The sequence below is a fragment of the Colletotrichum truncatum genome (assembly GCF_014235925.2).
Source record: "Colletotrichum truncatum strain CMES1059 chromosome Unknown Contig_0006, whole genome shotgun sequence".
Classification (NCBI taxonomy): domain Eukaryota; kingdom Fungi; phylum Ascomycota; class Sordariomycetes; order Glomerellales; family Glomerellaceae; genus Colletotrichum; species Colletotrichum truncatum.
The window spans coordinates 2,991,344-3,010,218 of record NW_027222403.1 but is presented as its reverse complement, the minus strand read 5'-3'; the positions used below and the strand labels follow the sequence as shown (position 1 = coordinate 3,010,218).

Below are 18,875 nucleotides of genomic sequence, written 5' to 3'. Positions count from 1 at the left end.
AGTCAACCCATCATCCATGAGTGTGGGAAGGGATGTAAGTGGAAAGTCAATTATATTGATGGCGCGCTAGCGAACAAATAGAGTAACACGCGAGCAGGGGTTAGACACGTCAGTTTAGGGTGTCGCGAACAGCTACGGCAAGATTTCCGGCCGGGGCTGGCCCGTTTTGTTGATGGAACAGGGATCAGTACCACGTTTATGATTCAAGCATCGCGCTTTGTTCGCCTCATCCGCTTGGTAATGGGTGAGATAACAGGCGATGATCAGGAAATACCTGTTCTCATTCGCCCTCCGAATCCAGATTTCAAGCTTAAGGAGACCATAGCCTCGCTTACCTGTCCAGTGGGATTCTGACAGAACCGCTCCACTTACCCACGCACGTGGGAGTCTGCGGTTCTATTTGTCACAGCACTAGGATTTCCGCGCGCTTCCCCCTTCTTTAGACGATGTCTTGGATAGGCAGGTTGGCAACGACAAGTGGCTGGCACCATGGGCTTTGTGTGCTTTGAAATAGATGTGCATTTGAATTGCAGTACCAGCCATGATCCCGTGGTTGCTACGAAGGCATCAAATGCGGTTAGGTAGAAGTGCGTAAGTTACGGATACACCCTTGGCGGCAATCGCTGACCGGGGTATTAATAGGTTTGTCCAAGACCAAACGAAGAGAGTTCCCGTGGTTGAATGGTAAACTCAATCTTGAGCTTAACGAGACCGAGCTGCTCGTCTTCAGTTCCTTCACTGCCCCGTAGAAATGCCCTTTGATGTTGATACGAGTGGATTTCGTAAACCTGAGTACCTGGTTTGCCATATTTGCCCCGCGAATACGATAGACTCCGTCATTCCGTCATCTTATGTCCGGGTGCACTTGCTTGACTAACTATCCCTGCAAGACTATTCCCAATCCTGAGAGTGATAACTGACCAAGCCCCATTAGCGCAATGCGATAATATATATCCACTCAATCTCGTGAACTAGTTTTCAGGAAGTGATCACCTCTTCGGAGGTTTGGAGGTAAAATAAGCCCGTGAAGGCGGGGATCAGGTAGCCGCGGGAAACCAAGTCTTCCGATGTCTCTGGGGAGACTGTGTACGCAATATTCTGCTGACCCATATTTCAGCCTACAATGGGACTGACAGCTCAAACTTAGGGCCGCGCTTGGCGACAGCGGCGTTGAGACGCATGGGTGAACGTACAGATTTAGATATACCAGAGTTGAAACCAGCATCCAACGCCGATCGGCAACCCATGGTATCGGGTTTCCTGCATCATTCGGGACAATGCCACCCATGCGCAGCTCAAGTCCAATCTCGTTTTTTTTTCAGGCTCTGTCGGATCATCGGTTATACAATGGTTCGTCTGGGAAAATCGACCCATGCTTGCTGTTCAGGTGAGTGTAACACTGCCCGCTGGTGGGAAACGTAGCCAAGCAAACCCAGCAGATGTGTGCGCCACAACCCCGGCACGTCATATGTGATTGCACCCCTCGGACTTTTGGATGGAGGTGTTACATTTAGGACAGTCCTTGATGCCCAACCTTTCCTTTGCTTGCTGGAACTCCTTCTCGCCTCCCGAGGCAATGTATTTATGCTCCGCACACGACTTGCCCTCGTGGGAAAAGTGGCACGAGCTGCATGTGGCCTTGAAACATCCAGGACATCTGTAGAGTCCAGGACGGTCTGGAGGCGAAGCCCGGTAGACTCGTTCGCAATCTGCCGTGGGGCAGTACCGGAACTCGTTCGGGTGCTTACTGATGTACGACTTGACTGATGATGTAAGGAGCTCCTCAAAGGTAAGTGAGGATAGGTGCTCCTGCAATTCCGGCAGGCTAAAGATGGCTCCGCAGGAGCCTTCATCTGCGAGGCAACGAAGGCTATAACCGTTTTCTCCAGAGTCAGCTGATTGGCAGAAGTTCTCAAAGCAGTCAAGACAGTAGACATGCCCGCACTTTGTTGTCAGGGGCCTCTCTGCTTCCGTCCAGCACACGGAACAGCATTCGTCCGTCTGATTCATCGACTTCAGTTGAGACGGAGGCTTTTTCCCTGACATAATATCCACCGCCAAGTCATATGACGATCGTGGACCCAAAACTTCGATACTCTTGAGCGTCGGGAGAATACTCAGAGCCACGTTCTCGGGACCCAGAGTATCCCTGAGCGCTTGAAACCCCCCGCGGATCGCCCATTGGAAGCTCTTGTCGTCGAGCATGATTGTATGAGCTGATGAAGGGCTATCACCAAAAGCCTTAAGTAGCGCATCACGCGCTTTGTTCAGTTTGCCCGGTGCTCCGAACATGCTAATCTCCGCTTTTGAAGGGACACAATGGAACGCAACCTGGAACTCCTGCTCAATTCGTCCAAGGGTTTTGCCGGCTGCTACTCTGTTGCCAAGCGATGGACTCCAAAAAGGCTTCTCGCCATCATCAGCCATGACCGTCTCACCCTTCAGAATCCTGTCAACAATCTTCTCAGCGGCGGCCAGGTCTTCCCGGTTTTCACCCTCCAGTCTCAGCGTGGTATATCCGTTTGCCGGTGGAAAGCTTTTGAAGCTGATGTACATCTCCCGATATGCAACCCTGGCCGCGTCCACATCCGCCGACACAGCTTCGAAGACCTTGGTTGCCACTTTATAGGTTGCAGAGTACAATAGGTTGACGTCAAGCTTATCAGACTCGTAGAAAGGCAGCCTGGTCTCGTGGAGACTTCTGGCCGCCTCCTTCGCATCCGTTTCGTCTTTGAACCGCGCCATAGCCTTGACCCGTTTCCCGGGCGCGTCCATATTGGCGGTAAGCCCCATTTCAAGAGGACCAACCTTGGTCAACAACCGTTCAATCATGGCAAGCTGTCGCATCTCATACTCCTTCCCGACTCTATATGTCAGGCCGTCAAACTCAACATTTCTAGGCCTAATACCTCTGGGTATCATACGCAGCACATCCTCTGTGGTGGCCGCCAACGGCACCCTCAGCGCCAGCACGCAAGGACGCGGGTCTTCGGCAAACCGTCTCCAGTCGCCCACGTGTCGGGAATGGGACCCGACCGAGCGGAAGCTGCAAGAGACCTTGGTCCCGAGGACCTTGTATGTGCCTGTGGAAAACCTATCGCAAATGTCTCTGGCGAGGAACTCCGAGTCGAAGCTGAGGAGCGCTACGCGCATCGGCTTGTGCCAGGAGCAGACGACCTTTTTGCAGGTGACACGATGCGTGAAACCTGTCGTACCTTTCGAGGCCGGAACCGCAAGAGCAAAGACTTTAAAGTCTGATGGGTCGTGAATTTTAAACTCGCCCGAATCGTATTTATCGCAGAGTGATTTGGCAAAGTTTGGGTCTTCGACTCTGACATCCGCGACCATTCGGTTGTCTGGCTCTTGGGGTCGTATACGGATACACGTCAGGGGAACGTTGACCCCTACACTCCCGAGGAGATGGGACACGGAGGCCGGGGTGCTTCCGGCAGGCAGACCAGCGATTCTTGCAGTCGAAAAGTCGGACGCGAACGAGACTTTTTCAACGGATGCTCCCGGGCCGAGAACGACCCAGGCACCTAATACTTCTCGAGTCAGCCTCTCTTCGATCTGCTCTCGAGCCTGTAACTGGTTAGCAAGACTACGTTGCAGTGTTTGAGAGAATACCTACCGGTACATCTTCAGATGGCCCAGCGGCGACAGCTGCATTTTCATCGTGCAAATAGAGACATTTCGTCCCGTTACGACAGTTTCCTTTAGCAAAGAAGACGCACGGAAATTGTGAACGGGAATCGGCCGGCGGAACCTGCGCCGGAACCGCCTCATCAGGTGCTTTCGAATGGGAAAATGCGCATTGCTCGCCCTTGTAACACGACCCCTGGATGAAGAATCTACAAGGCGGGTTTTCCCGTCGAACTGGGACGTCCGGTTTGTTTCCAGGCGCTGTTGTCGCTGGCTTATCATGGACATAGACGCAGTTTTCCCCCGCACGGCAGAAACCTTGGAGATGGAATCGGCATAGAGTAGTCGGGTTCCGCTGCGGTGCGGTCGCTTGCGGTCTGATGCTGAGTTGGCTGAGCATCTTCGTGTCCGTTTTGTCTTGTCTTGTCTTGTGTGTGATGCGGGGCTATTGTGTGTCTATGTCGAAATATTTCTTCGTGACTGAATGCGGCCTGTGGTATTTATAAGAGGTATGATCAGGTTACAAGTCGCCGTATCATGGGAATCAGGCAAATGCTATTCGATCGAGGCGAAGAGGGGTAGGTTGTAGGCGCCCAATGGTGCGCCCAAGATTTTTGCTGCCATCCTGTGTCGAGAAACTCTGAATATTGGTTGTCCTGTTACATGTCGTTGGGTGGTACATGCAGGAGGCCGGCCGCGGCATGGGATAAGAACGAATGAGATCGATCTTGATCGGTTGGAACCACAATCAGGCTGGTCCAACACGCTTGCTGCGTACCACAACAGGGCTATCGCGAGAAGCACTCGGAAATCAATCCGAAGTCGTGTCACTTTCACCAATAAGAGCCAGCAGGGTATTTTGAGATGTGTTGGTCTAAATGCACTATGCTACCGGAAATATCCCAAACCGAACCAAGTTGTTAAATCAAAAAATGCAGGTATCAATAACGCCCAAAACTCGCATCGCTCACTTTGTTTTTTTATATACCCATAGAATTGACGTTTCAATCCACCACGTGAGGAACGTTCTTCCTCCACTTGAGCTTCTTCCCGTGCTTGCTCTCGTGATGCCTCGACACATTGTCCCTCCGGCTCTGATAATCGCATCCGGGGTGGGGGCACTCCCGGATCTCGGAGCGGACGTTGGCCTTTTGTGCGACCTCCGGGTGCCGCGCCTGCAGGTGCCGCTCGAGGTCGCGGACCTGGGCGAACTTGTGCTCGGTGTGACGCTCGGCACGGCAGATCGGGCAGACGAGGGCCTTGCGGTGGACGCGCTGGTGCTGCTTCAGTTGGGCCTCCTTGCGGAAGGTCTTTGTGCAGTTGTCGGTGGTGCAGCGGTAGGGGTACTCGGCGTCCGAGCTGGAGGGGGAGGTGGTGTTGACAAAGGGGGAGCCGGAGACGCTACCGTAGGCGCTACCGTAGGCCTGCAGAGAAGCGTCCGGGAAGAAATCGAGGGATGGCTCGAAGGGGGATGTGTTTGCACTTCCAAGGTAGGAGGAGACGGAGACCTGGTCAGTGCCCGAGAGGTAGTCCGAAGTCGAGAGGTCTGGCAGGGGGCCGTTGAGAGCGAACAAGTCGCCCTGGAGGCTCTGCTCGACGTCAAACTGGACAAGAGGGTCGTTAAAAATGTCCTCTGGGGAGCTGATGGTCTGGGGGTAGTTGGTCTCCGCTGGGAAGTTGTAGTCCATGTTGTTAAAGTCGCCAGTGGCGAGCATATCTTGCTGCATAAGCATGGCCCAGTCGTCCGTCTCGTCCGGGGCCTCGTAGAGGTCGGAGAGCGGCGAGCCTTGTACAAACGTGTTATCCATAAGGTCGTGGGGTGCAGCACATCTCGGCTGGCCCGCAGAGGGCCAACCTGAGGGAGTAACTGCCATGGTGGTAAGAATGGCGTCAATCTCGGGTTGGGTTGTAGTAGTATCGCTTAGTTGTCTGTCACCGCTAATGGTTGTAACAGACATTTCGGTCAACTCCGTCTCAGAAGTTGAAGGTTGCTGGTAAAAGTGGTTATAATGGTGGTCGTAGATGGTAGTGTACTCGGCAATCAGCTGAGCGTAGTGGTTCACAAATGGCGATGGTTGTGTGTGAGCGAGTAAGCTGGTGTCATCAAGGTTAGATGTCCCCTCGAGAAGTTTTACGACGTACTCAGGTCCTTGGCCAACCTAGGGGATCGACGTTAATTACATGTCACATGTGCAATGGACCTGGCGAGTCGAGTATGGCATACCTGCGCGGATGAATCACATCATCTTCACCAAATTAGACAGCAACCGACAAGGTCTGGGTGATGCCATCGAAGTGCTCCAACAGATTGGGCTTTGGAGACTCGAGGCAGTGTCTTCCAATCCTTAGATGACCGTCTGTCTCCTGCGTCCAAACTAGACGCTGAGTAGGCCGAAGCCACGATGCAGTAAGGATTGGGTCCTTGTTGGCGACGTCACACATTGTGAGGTCGTGGTCTGAATCTCGGAGGGGGGCATCCTCGGAGATGATGAAGGCGTCTTGGTTGCAGCAGTTCGGCATCCATACAAAGGGGGATGTCGTTGCAGACAACTGAGGCTAGGTAGGGAGTCCTGTCAGCCTCTACATTCTAGTAGAGCATATACGATCTGTGATGTTAACCTACTTGGTGCAAAATTGAATGCTTTCTCAAGGGAAGTGAGTAGTCGTAGACGACAACATTGTGTGCAGACGGCTCCATTGTCAAGCGGCTCATGTCATCAGACACATCTCGAATCCCGAAAAGGTTCGGAAAACAGTCCGACATGGCGTTTGGCATGAAGACTTGGCTTGGCACGTATTGGCCAGGGTCGTCATCGAAATCGTACTGGTCCAAACGGTCAAAGACCGGTGGATCATTCAGGCGGGCCATTTTGGCGGCGGGGAAAGCTGCTTCTACAACCAGCGCATCGGATGAGACAGGGGAGGGTGCTAAGAAAGCTTGAAAGGGCGTTATCGATGATCCAAATCGAAATTCAAGCTTGAGCGATGAGGTGAGGTAAGGTAAAGCTAGGTATGAAGAGATAGATTGGTAAGTCGGATGAGGATGAAAGATGTCAAGTCGAGATGCGCGAGGGATGCCTGGGGATTTGAACGATCCAGTGACCGAGGCAGGCGCTCTCTTACTGGCTGGATGCGGTTGCCTGTGCCGTTTCCTGGAGGGGCGCAGTGATTTGGCCTCAGTGGCCCGTGCGCCGACCGCAGCTCATAAGGAGACTTTGGAGTGAGATTAAATGTTAGGTCCAAGAGTTTTGCGAGGGGATTATACGCTCCGAATTTATTGTATTCTCATATTTAAAGATTATGTCAAAAGATATACTATCATTAAATCCTCTTAAGTCATCATGAAAGTTTTTTTTGAAATTTTCTCAATATTCTCTCGAATTTCATACTCTCTGGCAGCATCTCAGCGGCCACCCCTCAAGTATCTCAAAAACAAGCCATACGCTAGACGGGGCTGAATGGAGGGCAGATTTCTTCCAAAGAGCACTATTGGTGGGCGGTTGTTACTAGAGCCCCACTCTGGCGCAGAAAAAGGTACAAGATACTTGAGGCCGCCGCGGTCTTCTCCACCACTTTTTCCATATTGGCGGCATTGCGCATGCTTCATGATCGAGTTTTGGACGGGAAATGATGCAACTCCCCTCGGGGCCAGCAATTGAGTCTCTATAATTGGTCGCCTTACGTTGAGTCAGTCCGGCGGGGCTTCGTCCTCGACCCCTCTTGCAACTACAGATAGGGTCCGTCGTGGACTTTGACTTCCTTCGTCATTTTTGTTTCCTGTCTGGAGTCACCGACGATCGCTCACCGGGCGGGAGTCAGCCTTCTTGCGGCGGTGGCATCGTCGGTCACGTACGATGGTTTGCGCCTTGACAATGGCAATCTTTGGGAGAGTCGTTTGAAGCCATGGTCGCCTTTTAGTCACTATCGTTGTTGCTGTCCTTCGCCCTCCCGCTCCGTGTAGCAAGACCCGGGTCTCTACCAAATCTCGACTGCAATCGCGACCATCGAACGAATATGAATGATGTTTACCAAGTGTGGGGCATCCAGATTGTGTTGCCTCGCTCATGTCTCGATTGGAGGAAAGAAATGTCGTATACAGATACTAAAAGCGTTCAATGCGACGTCGTATGGCATCAGGCGCTGTATAATCTCAAGCAGCATGCAGATTGACTGTCAGCTGGCTGGTTTGGCTTGCTTGCTTACCCATACGAGCAGCATCTTGGCAAAAGAGAATACGAACTTTGCTGGAAAGTGCAAAAGAAATGCGCCGAGGGGGAATCGAACCCCCGGCTCCCCGACGCTGCTGGATGGCAACGGAGAATTTTACCACTAAACCATCGGCGCTGTGGTAGCTGACTCAGCTGTTGAGGGGATTGGTTTTTTACGCGCCCAAGAAGCGTTCAAGGTCTAGCGCTCACCGAGTTTTCACCCGATCGGTCGAGCCCGGATAATAGACGAGACTGTGATGGGCGAGGAAAGAGGGCGACGGAGGGGGACGAAAGGAGACGATAAGCTAAGAACACAAAGAATGCTACGAGCATGGACAAGAGATGGGGTTCTCATGAGAACGTTGAGAGATTGGAGAATTACAACTAAGCTGATCATCTACGTCGAACACGGCATTTATCGAGACAATCAACACGGCGAAAGAAAACGACGAATCTGCGGTGGGAGTGTGGTCAAAATAGGGCCGTTAGCGGGTCCAACCAGACAGCTTCATCCTCCGCACGTCCCCCGTCTCGGTCTTTGCTCGATGCCAGACGACCAGATTCATGCCGAGGCCGGTGGGGATGTTGCTCAATGCATCGCGGTGGCAACAGGTCCACTTTGCTCCGTGACTTGTCCGGTCGGGACAAGTTGGCGTTCGGCCTCGGCCTCATGGAAATCTGATAAGCCTGAAGACGGTACGATACCCACAACGAAAAAGGTTTCGGTGCGGAATGGAGCGGTGATGCTCCGGACAGTAATCAACCATGTCCATTGAAAACCTTGACACCCAGCAAGACCCCGAATGTTACATACTCAAGCTAGACCTAAGAACACACACAGGACCAGAGAAACTCATCTCTCCATTCCATCTCCAATACTCACAGAGACCCCTAGCTTGTGACACACCAGCTCTCAGCCAACCCCCAACCAGCCCAGCCTCCCATGTCATCAGCAGAACAGCTCTCCCTCACTCGATATCGACAAGTCCCTTCCACATACAGCATCTTGGCCGGACAACAAAACAAATCTCGCTCATTCCAGCCATCCCCAACAGCATCCTCCATAACCTTGACCCCCCGTCCAATCCGCGCAGCGCGTTGCCCTCCTCAGCATCCCAAGCTACCGATTCGGGCCAGAAGTGCGGGAGTTTGAGCAAGATACTTGCAGCGAGGCACCGCGCTAGCGCAGCCGGCCCTGCCCCGCCATCTGATTCGTTCCACCCAGTCACCGTTCCCGCCTTGAGCCTCTCCGTCCCGAACATCACATCAAGCCCATCATCCATGCCCAGTTGCTCCCCTCCAGCGCTGTCAAACGTCGAGAGCATTTTTTGCAAAACTAATCTCGCCCGTTCTTTTGTCACCCTCAACCTCAGACAGCTAGCTGTTCCTCTCGCTAAACAAACAGGGTTAAGCTAAATAGCTACTACTCTAACCCCCCCAAGCAGAAATAAACTTGCTCAATTGGCGCCCTCCATTGGCTCACCTTCCCATTGCAGGCCTCCTTTGTGAATCCTCTTCCCCCCTCTCTCACTGCCATGAAAGCTAGACAGCTTAGGACCACGCCGGGATGGGGATGTGATTGAAACGTGCCGCATACCCGCGAAGCGGCGCATTTCCATAGGCCACCTCACCTGCGAGTTCATGTTTGCATAGTGGCGTTCTTTGAGCAGATTTTCCCACGGGCAATGGTGATGATCTGGGGCTGGACTCGGGGGCTGTCCTTTTCCGTGCTAACGCTAATACCAGCTGCTCCTAAACCCCACGAGCCCGTCTCTGCAGCTGGCATCCTTGCCGCATATTTTCCCTTTTCTTTCACTTGCTTTCCTCCCAAGGGTAAGGATAAGCTACCTTTAAGGCGTCTGCAAGCCTGAAATGCGGGGACAGCTCATGGAGGAGGACGAGGTAAGAAGGAGCTTTTGGAAGGATATATAAATTGCAACTAATCTCTCGTGTTCTCCCACCCTTTCTCTCTCCCTCTTCTTACCTCCTCCCAACTTGCACCTCCGGTATCCACGTCAAAGCTTCCCCCCCAGACCCGCCGTACAGAGTTTCGTAGATCAACAAAAAAGCCAAGACCAGACAAAAACACAATGGCCCCCAACACGATCCTCCTCGCCGCCCTCGGCGCAGCGAACCTCGCTTCCGCCCACTTCGGCCTCACCTACCCCGCGTGGCGCGCCGACACTCTCAAGGGAACCAACGTGACGGGATACTCGCAATGGCAGTACCCATGTAAGTCTCCTCTGCTGTGCCAGATTTTTCCCCGACCCCCATCTTCAAAATCTGTCTGACACCCCTATCCAAAGGCGCCGGCGTCCCCTACGGCAAGGGCAACGTGACGGACTGGCCTCTCGACGGCGGCTCCATCGAGCTCGACCTCCACCACGACTGGACCTACGTCTTCATCAACCTCGGCCTCGAGTCCAACGGCAACGTCACGACGCACAACATCACCCTCACCCCGCAGTTCTGGAACGCCACCGGCGCCGGAACCCTCTGCGTGCCCAAGCTCAACCTCTCTACGCCGGCGACCGAGGGCCAGAAGGGCAGTATCCAGGTCGTCACCGTCGGTGACTCTGGCGCTGGTCTGTACAACGTACGTCCCCTTGGGAAAATCTTTCCGTCGTTCCCACACAAGGTCTTTGGGGTTTTGGGTTTAGGAGTCCACAAAACTGACATGCCACGTAGTGCGCCGATATCCGCTTCACCTCCAACGCCACCGCCCTCTCCGGCGACCAGTGCAAGACGGAGGGTGTGACCGTGTACCCCATCAAGGAGCAGAGCGCCAACGGCACCGTCGAGGGCGGCAGCGGTAGCGGTAGCGGCAACGCAAGCAACGGCACCGGCAGCGGCGGCACCAGCGACGCGTCCGGCCGCGGCGCTCACATGGCTGCGTTGACCTCCGTCGTCGGTCTTAGCGTTGCCTTTGTCTTTGGCATGAGCCTGTAAACAACCAAACGAAGAGATACGACGGACGGACGGACGGATAAGGAGGGGGGGAACCATCACGGCATGAGAAATGCGTTTATGTGTGTGTGCGTGTGTGCCTTCTAATGTACATGAATGCTTTGATACCAAACCCATCCCACCCGTGGATGCAGAATAAAACGTTAATGATGCTTAATGCTGTTTGAATATGGGGATGCTCGCGTAATAAGGCAGGCAAAAATGCAAATGTTGACAGTAAATAACCTGGGTCCGCGTCAACGTGGTGATTTGACTTGGACAGGACAAATGTAAAACAAGATTATAAAAAAAAAAAAAAACCGACTTACTCATCATGCAAAAAAATAACAAAAATAGAAAAACAAAAATCAGGCTCTCCAACATCAGTGGTATCTCTCGCAAAACAAAAATGAAACAACATCCATCTCGTGCCGTGGTCTCTCAACGGCCTCTATCTGTAAAATAGAAAAAGCCCAAACCAATCCAAACACAACAAATCTGATATTAAATCCACAGACAATCATCACTTCATCTATTCGCGAGAGTCTGTTCAACGTGGAACAGCTCTCGCATAACCCTTGCCATCGTAATACGCTGGTTGGGTTGGGGAATCAACATATCGGAAACGAGCCGCTCGAGCTTGTCGCGCGGGTACAACTTGTCCCGAGCCTGCGCGACCTCGCTCAGCCATATGTACATCATGTCCACGGCGGAACATGGCGGGGCGCGCTCTCTCACGGCGGGCATGGGGCGGTTGACGTCGGCAATCATCCAGTACAGCGGGCGGGGCCCCTTGCGCGAGCGGGCGTCTGGGAAGGGGATCTGGCCGAGTACGTAAAGCATCGTCACGCCGAGCGCCCAAACGTCTGACGGTGGACCGCGGAGCTTCTTGCCGATGAACTCGGGTGGGATGTAGTAGGGCGTGCCGCCGGTCGTCACGGGCCCGCTTGTGTGCGTTGAGAGGCCAAAGTCGCAGAGCACGGCGCCGCGCGTGGGCGAGTACAGGATGTTGGCAGGCTTGATGTCGTTGTGCACAAGCGACTTGCTGTGAAGGTAATGCAGCGCGCCGCTTATGTCGCGGAGGATGGTGAAGGCGTCGGCGCGGTCGCCCAGGAAGCTGTGGTCGATGTGGTTGCGCCACACGCCCTTGGCCGAGAGGTCCTTGGCATCGACATGCTCCATGTACAGCGACAGGTAGCGCGCGTCACCACCGTAGAGTTTGACGATAGACTCATGCTGAAGGTCATCCTGGGACTGGTACTCGCGCAGCCACATGTCGGCCTGACGGATAACATTCCGCTCGTTATTGTCCTGGGGCTTGGCGCTCGGGTTTAAGGCGCGAGTCTTGAGGACCTTGACGGTGACGATGCCGTCCGGCACGTTGGAGTGCTTGGCGATGTAGACGGAGGAGAGCGCCGTAGACGCGATCTGGTCGCGCTTGGTGACGGTATACTCATCGATCTCGCATCCGCCTGGGATTACCACTGTATCATCATTCTGCATGTCGAGAAGGGCATGGCCGCTCGACGCAACGACTTCCCTACCCTTGGCTTCGGTAGGGAGAGGGAAGACGAGGGGCTTGGCTGCGGGGCGGAGGAACATGATGACGCCGTCCTCCTTCTCCTCCTTTACGGTAGCATCTTCCACCGTGCGCGGCTTCTTCTCGGTCCTCGAAGCATCCTCGTCAACGGTAAAGGACCGCTTGCCGGAGGCGTTGAGCGCATCTGAGCCTGAGCCCGAAGCGGCCTCTTCCCTGGGTTCGGGGTCCTCCTTCTTGAAGAAAGCGGGCCGCTTCTCTAAAACTCTAAAATCGAGGACTGAAATGTCTCGAACATTGATCCGCCAAGTGCCTGGCGAGAGGGCCTTGGGGGTTCCCGGATTCACTGTCCAACTGGCGGTCGCGGCGGGCCCGTCGGATATTCTAGTCAAGGATATGGGCACCTCGGAGCGATTCAGCAGGATCTGATTGTCGCTGGCCGGGTCATAGTACAGCTCGCACCACAGCGGAGGACGCGGGGTGTCATCGTCGAGCCGCTCCGGCGGAATGCGCACAGAGAACTTGATATCCTTGGAGGTCTGTGTCACGGCCAGCACCTTGTGCTGGGGCTCCTGCTCGGAAGCGACCTCGGCGCGGAGGGCAAGCCATTGGCAATTGTAGTTACCGGGGCTCACGGAGCGGCTCCGGGTGAGGGGTCGGACGAGGATACGGATGCCCTGCTTGTGATGATGCTCCTCGACACGCAACAAGTCCAGCGGGACGGCGTCGGCTTGGGGGAGGTCCAAGGGCTCCTCCACCCGAATGCTCCTCAGGCGGGCATCGATCTCGGACTGAGAGAAGGGTTCCGTTCTTTCCTCCGAGGGCTCCTCCGAGCCGGGAACCCGGCGGTGATCGCCCATAAGGGTAAAAGAAAGAGAGGGGGGATGGGATGACGATGCTGTGCCTAGCTGTCGTCGTGGTCCATGCGTGGCGCGATGGCGAAAGCGGTTACGAAAAGACTCAGACTCTCCGGGTACACTCACAGGGACTGTGAACAGTTGGAGTGAAGAGTCGTGCAGTGGCGAAAGGTGGGTAAATTCAAGCCGGGATAGGATTGGTTTGAGTTGCGAAAGATGTGGTCTGTCCGGGGATAGGTCGGCCAGGCAGAACAGGCAGAGAGCAGAGAGGGCTGACTGTGCGGGTTTGACAGGCAAGGTGTGCGTGGTGAGATTTCGTTTCGCAGCAGCGAACCAGGGGGGTGGGAAAGCCGGCGGTTATAAAGGCTACTCAGAGTTGAGGCACAATAGGATGAATGAGGAAAGGGAAAAGACAGAGAAAATGGGGGAGAAACAGTAGATTAGAGGCACAAATGCAGGAACAGCACGGAATTAATGAGCCGCCAGGGCACCGTCAACGGTAAAAGGCACCGTGAGGAGTTGCAATATTGCGCAGGCCCGGACGTCAGATGAACAGATGGACAGATGAGCCCAAAGTCAACTGGAAATCAGCGACAGTCAACGACTGACTGACGGGGGGAGGGGGGGCAGATGAGAGAGAGAACTGGGGACTGAGCTGAGATGGGGCAGGCAGACGGGTAACGGTGTGAACGGGACTGAACGGGAGTGAACTGGGAGGGACCTTGGGACCTTGAGGAGGGCCTGCTGATGGAGTCTCAGCCTCAAGTAGTCTATCGGCGGGTTCCCAGCAGAGAGTGACTGACAGATAGTCCTGACCAGCAGAGAGCTACTACTGGCAGGGCACGATGATATCGTAGTGAGTTTTGCGGATAAGTCAGTTGGACCGCATAGTAGTTGAGAGTTTCCAACAGGTGGGAAACAGAGACAAGATATGTTTGTGGTTGGATATGAGATTTGGTTTGAGTGAGTTTGAGCGAGGACTGTAGCTTTCAGGGCTGAGATGGGAAATAAAGAGTCATCGAACCCTGTAGAAGGACACGGGTGCCTGGGGTTCGAGCTTGGCCTCTACTATGTAGTAGTAGGTAGGGGTCTTGGGAAGAGAGGGGAAGAGAGGGAAATGCAGCACAGAGAGGGCTGCTACCCAGGGAGGGGAATTAGCGCTGAGGGGGGAAGATCATAGTCCCCCACAGTCGAGATCTTCTTGTCTGTCATGGGAGAAAGTATCCTGGCGCACATCTTCCTTGTGGAGTGACTTTGCCACGAGCGCAAAGTGACCCTGATAATGGCCATTCGGAGGCCAAAACGGAAGCTATGCTGACCATGGCTGAGCCACAGCGCCTCTTTTTCCAACGGCCAGAGGAGGACTCCCACATGCCCTGCCCAGCTACTCCGAGTTAGTCTCTTTCTTAGGCGAGGCAGTTCGACCAGTAAGGCCACCTGTTGGCATCTGAGAGTAATCGGAACATCGGCGTCACCTCTGCAAATAAGTTGGTTTGCAGTGCTCGCCAGGGACCTGACAGTTGACCCGATCTGACGGGGTGGGACAAAATCACTTGATCCAACTGTCTTTCCCGGCTTCACGAGTCGAGGGCCATGAGGAGATAAATCGGAAACATAAAAGACAACGGACCGTCCATGACTCGGGTGGGATGCGGTCGCAGATGTCTTTATGAAGAAACAGTTTGTTCGGGATCAGATCGGGTATCAGGCTGGCCTTACAAAGACCAAATGCCAAACTGATGATTGTTTCTCGAGTGTGTTTGCCTTACACTGTTGGGGGTGCAGAGACAATGACGAAGCAATGGTCGAGAATGAATGCGTGGTGAGCCCTGAATGAGGATGGATGAGTAAGAATGAGCATTAATCAAAGATTCACACGGTGATTGGTCCACGAAGCGAGGCAGGATGACTGAGAAGGTAATGACCCCACTTTTTCTGATTTCGAGGTGCTTCCTTCCCTGACGAATTTACAATTTCCACTTTCTAAACTCTCACCTCGACCACTCCTTCCTCTTCCCACCTACATGGCAGTAGTACCTGCTATCTTGGGGGGCCAAAACCAAAATTCAGGCTATCATCACTGGAAAGTGCGGTGGTGGCATGGTAACCTGTCCTTGCCTGCGCCCAGATAAAAATTGTCGTCTCGTGGCTTGCGTGGGTGGACAACGCTGTGACACTTGCAGGAGTAGCGCCCTCTCCTATTGGTTGCATCGTCAAACACCAGGCCTTCCTGCATTCGCCCCGCTTATCCCATTGGTTCGCTAGAGTGGCGGAGCCTGAAGTGGCAGGGCTCGTGTTCCGATTTCGTCGGCCACGGCAGGGATTCAGCTGCAGTTACAGGGGGCTGTCCATGCCGCTAGCGCTCACCCAGCCGCTGGATCCCTGTGCCCACCCGTCATTTTTGCAATTCTTTCCGATTTCACGTGACTTTTGGCGATGTTTTGAATCGGCCTGATATTCGTCCGACTCTGGCTTCACCACATTGCGTTCCGGCACCCCCCCGACCAACTCATTCCCGCACTCCTCAGTGTCTCCACGCCCTGAAACTGTCCATTGTCATCACCATCGAGCCCAGCAAACCCAGTTCTCAGCGTCCTCGCTCTTCGCCGAATACTCAAACCGCCGCAATGGATACTCCTCCTGTTCGCCAGATCTAGATGCCTCTCATGTCGTCTCCAATATCCCACAATAGTTACAATATTGCAAACCGAAGCCCACGGCCTCACCCCATATCCTCCTCCTCCTCCTTCTCTCCTCCGCCCTCTCCCTCTCCCTAGACGACCTCCACTCCCCATCTTGAATCCCCCGAACGACCGACCGATTCTCCCCCCGGATCGATAACACTCACTATTCCGTCCATATAATATGGACGACCCGTGTATGGCATGGCCGTTTTGGAAGTTTGGGATGAAGAGAGACGATCTCTCCACCAAACTACACGACCAATACAACACTATACCCTCTAGCATTCAGGACCCTGACGCCTTTCACCACGATGTTTTCGAGGTCTCCCGTCTCGCCGATACCGCCGACGAGTTCCACCGCCTCATGGCAGACCGCAAGGAGCAACGCTTGAAGGAACTCAACGCGTCGCTTGATCTCGCTGCAGTCGAGATCATTGCCAACCCCAAACTCGTTGGCACCGCCCAGTGGTCTTACGCCCTGCAGCTCTTCCGGACGCGTTCCCTCGACTCCCTTGTCCGGCTCTTCTCTAGCTACCTCCCCGACGACTACTGCAGTCGCCAGGGCTACTATACGGCCTCGTCCAATGGATCTTCTTACAGTGACCGCTGCAGCGTCCGCACCGCGAGTACGAACCTCAGCAGCCTCGACGATGTCGACGGTCCTACTTTCTTTCACGATGACGATGACGAGAAGCCTATTATGACGCATGAACCTCTACACATTTCCACCTCCTTGTCTTCCGCCGTCGTCACTGATCTCCCCCCTTCTCCTCGCTCCATGACCACCCACTCCGAAACATCGGTGTCCTCCCCCATCGATACCGACAACGACGACTACGTCCTCCGCAACCTCACCCCCGCACGCACTCTCTCCTTCTCGGGATCCGAGTCCGGCAGGTTTGCTGGGCGAGTCCTTCAGTCTCTCGACGACGAAGAGGAATACACCTCGCAGTCCGAAGACCCCGACTCGCTAACGACCTCGCTCTCCGACCTCGAGAACCGCTCGACGCGTGAATCCAGCGTCGAGGAGGAGCAACATCCCGATTACACTCAGTACCCAGAGAGTGCGATCGAGGACGAGTACGACTACGAGGACGAGTTTCCCACCACCCAGCTACCCTTCGACCTCTTCGACGACGACATTATGGAGTCCTCGGAAACCCCCACACCGAAACCAGGGATCACTATCAGTACAGCGGCGGCGTCTTCTTACCTCGACAGCAAACCTTATTCTTCACTTCGCTCGATACCCGCAACTTCCTTTCGCAGTTCCTCACCAAAGATACCCCACCTCCGCCGTCGTGATGCCAGCCCGGCAAAGACCAGCACCAGCAGCAGTAGTAGTATGATGAGTAGCCGAAGGAGTCCTGAAGAGGCTTTGAGCCGCATACAAAAACCGCAGCCCGACGCGATGCGCGGGGCGCGGGCCTTGGCGGCCAAGGGGCGTAGGAGAGGACTGGACTAGCATGCAGGGCGGCCGGGGCACGGCAGGCGGCGTCGCTGTATATATGTCCACCAAGTGTACATACCACACTGTATCATGAGTTCTAAATTTCGTTTTTTTTCTACCTCGACTTGATGATTGTTTCGGGCCGCTGTCATTTTTTAAAACACGCGGATCACTTGCTTCGTTATCTGACATGGCTCCCATGGGTTCCTGCTTCTGACTTATACTCATGCTCACCCACGATCGGTATTGACATGGTAAAATAGGGCATGATATCGCGTACAGTGGGGCCCGTAAAGTCCGCGTGCGAGACCAAATTACGTCGATTCTTGTCCCGTTTTCCTTGATCCCGTTTTACCGCGTGCCAACAGGTGTCGTGACGCGTTACGGTTTTTGTTATTTTTCTCCCAGTATGTTGGTAAGTTGATTTATCCCCCCCTCCCCCTCTGACCGCGTCATGTGCGCTGTCTTTGTACACTGCCTCATCTGGGTGGTGTCGAGTGACCTCTGCCCACCACCCCCTTAGCCGCTACCTCTTGTTTAAAATTGTCTCTTTTTTTTGTCTTTGACAATTATGACGTCGATGAGAAATTGAGGAAACGAGGTGGGTTTCTAGACGGTTCGATAGTTACGTTGGTCATGTGTTTTTTTTTTTTTTTTTTTTCACTTTTTTGTTTTGTTTCTATCCTTGGTGCTTTTGGGATGAGGGTATTCGTGAGCGGTGGTGTCGTTTTTCATGTAGATTGCTGCTGTGCTCGCGCACGTATTTTTTTGTAGTATTAATGAATCTAAAATCATCTTCGCGACATTATTGCCCTCGTTATGCTTGTGGATGAATGCCGTCTTTCTTGTCGCCGCGTGCCTGGTTATAGTGAACTGTATGCGTGTTCGTTGGGCTGCAGTTGAGGTTGTGGACTTGGGCAAGACCGACTGTATGAGTATCGGTTCATGTAGAAGTTCTCTCTGAACCCATACTCTGCCCTTTGCTACGTTTAAGGATTTCTTACAGTAGGAGACAGTCTTTCTATCTGTGCTCTGTGTACGGTGAAAAATGTGTTTCGTGAGGATGTTCGTCATCGAGACGGATAGCCTGTCGAACACCCTCTATGCAAGCTGGTTCTGGTTCGCCACATCAAGAGGATATGGCGCCATATCAGCGGGTTAAAATCTCTCATGAGCGTCAGTGTATTCTATTAACCTGATTTCGAGTCGCCATCTTTCTGGTTTACCCTTACTGAGCCTTCCAAAGATACTAGTGCGTCTACAGAGGAGAGTGTATATCTTTTATAACTTGGTCCCGGCGGAGCACGGATTGGATTATATGTGGAATCTTCCCGTGCCTGTCCGTGAGTACATCTCGTTACCTCTGGATCAAGTTTTATTCATAAGTGAAAAATATTGATTACAATGAGTGTCGTGAATGGGCAAACACCAAACGCCTGATGATTTGTCCTGATGGTCGTCCAAAAAAGAGACATTCAAAAGTCAAGGTCTTATCTCTCGCCACGCAACATGTCACAGAAGGGTGGGATTCTAACGAAATAACAAAAGAGC

General features: G+C 53.6%; 5 protein-coding genes across 5 annotated transcripts; 2 read left to right on the top strand and 3 right to left on the bottom strand.

Moving 5' to 3' along the window:
• Positions 1-1,464: 1,464 nt before the first annotated feature.
• CTRU02_210100 (ariadne ring protein) lies at positions 1,465-3,348 on the bottom strand (the record flags this gene model as incomplete). Its single annotated transcript, XM_036720920.1, has 1 exon — positions 1,465-3,348. The coding sequence occupies one exon, from the start codon at positions 3,346-3,348 to the stop codon at positions 1,465-1,467; it is 1,884 nt and encodes a 627-aa protein (XP_036587760.1).
• Positions 3,349-4,646: 1,298 nt separating this feature from the next.
• Positions 4,647-6,511, bottom strand: CTRU02_210099 (uncharacterized protein; the record flags this gene model as incomplete). The annotated part of the gene is made up of 3 exons (XM_036720919.1): positions 4,647-5,801; positions 5,905-6,198; positions 6,266-6,511. The coding sequence occupies 3 exons, from the start codon at positions 6,509-6,511 to the stop codon at positions 4,647-4,649; spliced, it is 1,695 nt and encodes a 564-aa protein (XP_036587759.1).
• A 3,429-nt stretch (positions 6,512-9,940) lies between these two features.
• Positions 9,941-10,799, top strand: CTRU02_210098 (Uncharacterized protein; the record flags this gene model as incomplete). The annotated part of the gene is made up of 3 exons (XM_036720917.1): positions 9,941-10,082; positions 10,157-10,446; positions 10,539-10,799. 3 exons carry the CDS (start codon positions 9,941-9,943, stop codon positions 10,797-10,799), a joined length of 693 nt encoding a protein of 230 aa, XP_036587758.1.
• A 525-nt stretch (positions 10,800-11,324) lies between these two features.
• CTRU02_210097 (serine/threonine protein kinase-like protein) lies at positions 11,325-13,193 on the bottom strand (the record flags this gene model as incomplete). Its single annotated transcript, XM_036720918.1, has 1 exon — positions 11,325-13,193. The coding sequence occupies one exon, from the start codon at positions 13,191-13,193 to the stop codon at positions 11,325-11,327; it is 1,869 nt and encodes a 622-aa protein (XP_036587757.1).
• A 2,862-nt stretch (positions 13,194-16,055) lies between these two features.
• On the top strand, positions 16,056-17,339 carry CTRU02_210096 (uncharacterized protein; the record flags this gene model as incomplete). The annotated part of the gene is made up of 1 exon (XM_036720916.1): positions 16,056-17,339. The coding sequence occupies one exon, from the start codon at positions 16,056-16,058 to the stop codon at positions 17,337-17,339; it is 1,284 nt and encodes a 427-aa protein (XP_036587756.1).
• Positions 17,340-18,875: the final 1,536 nt, after the last annotated feature.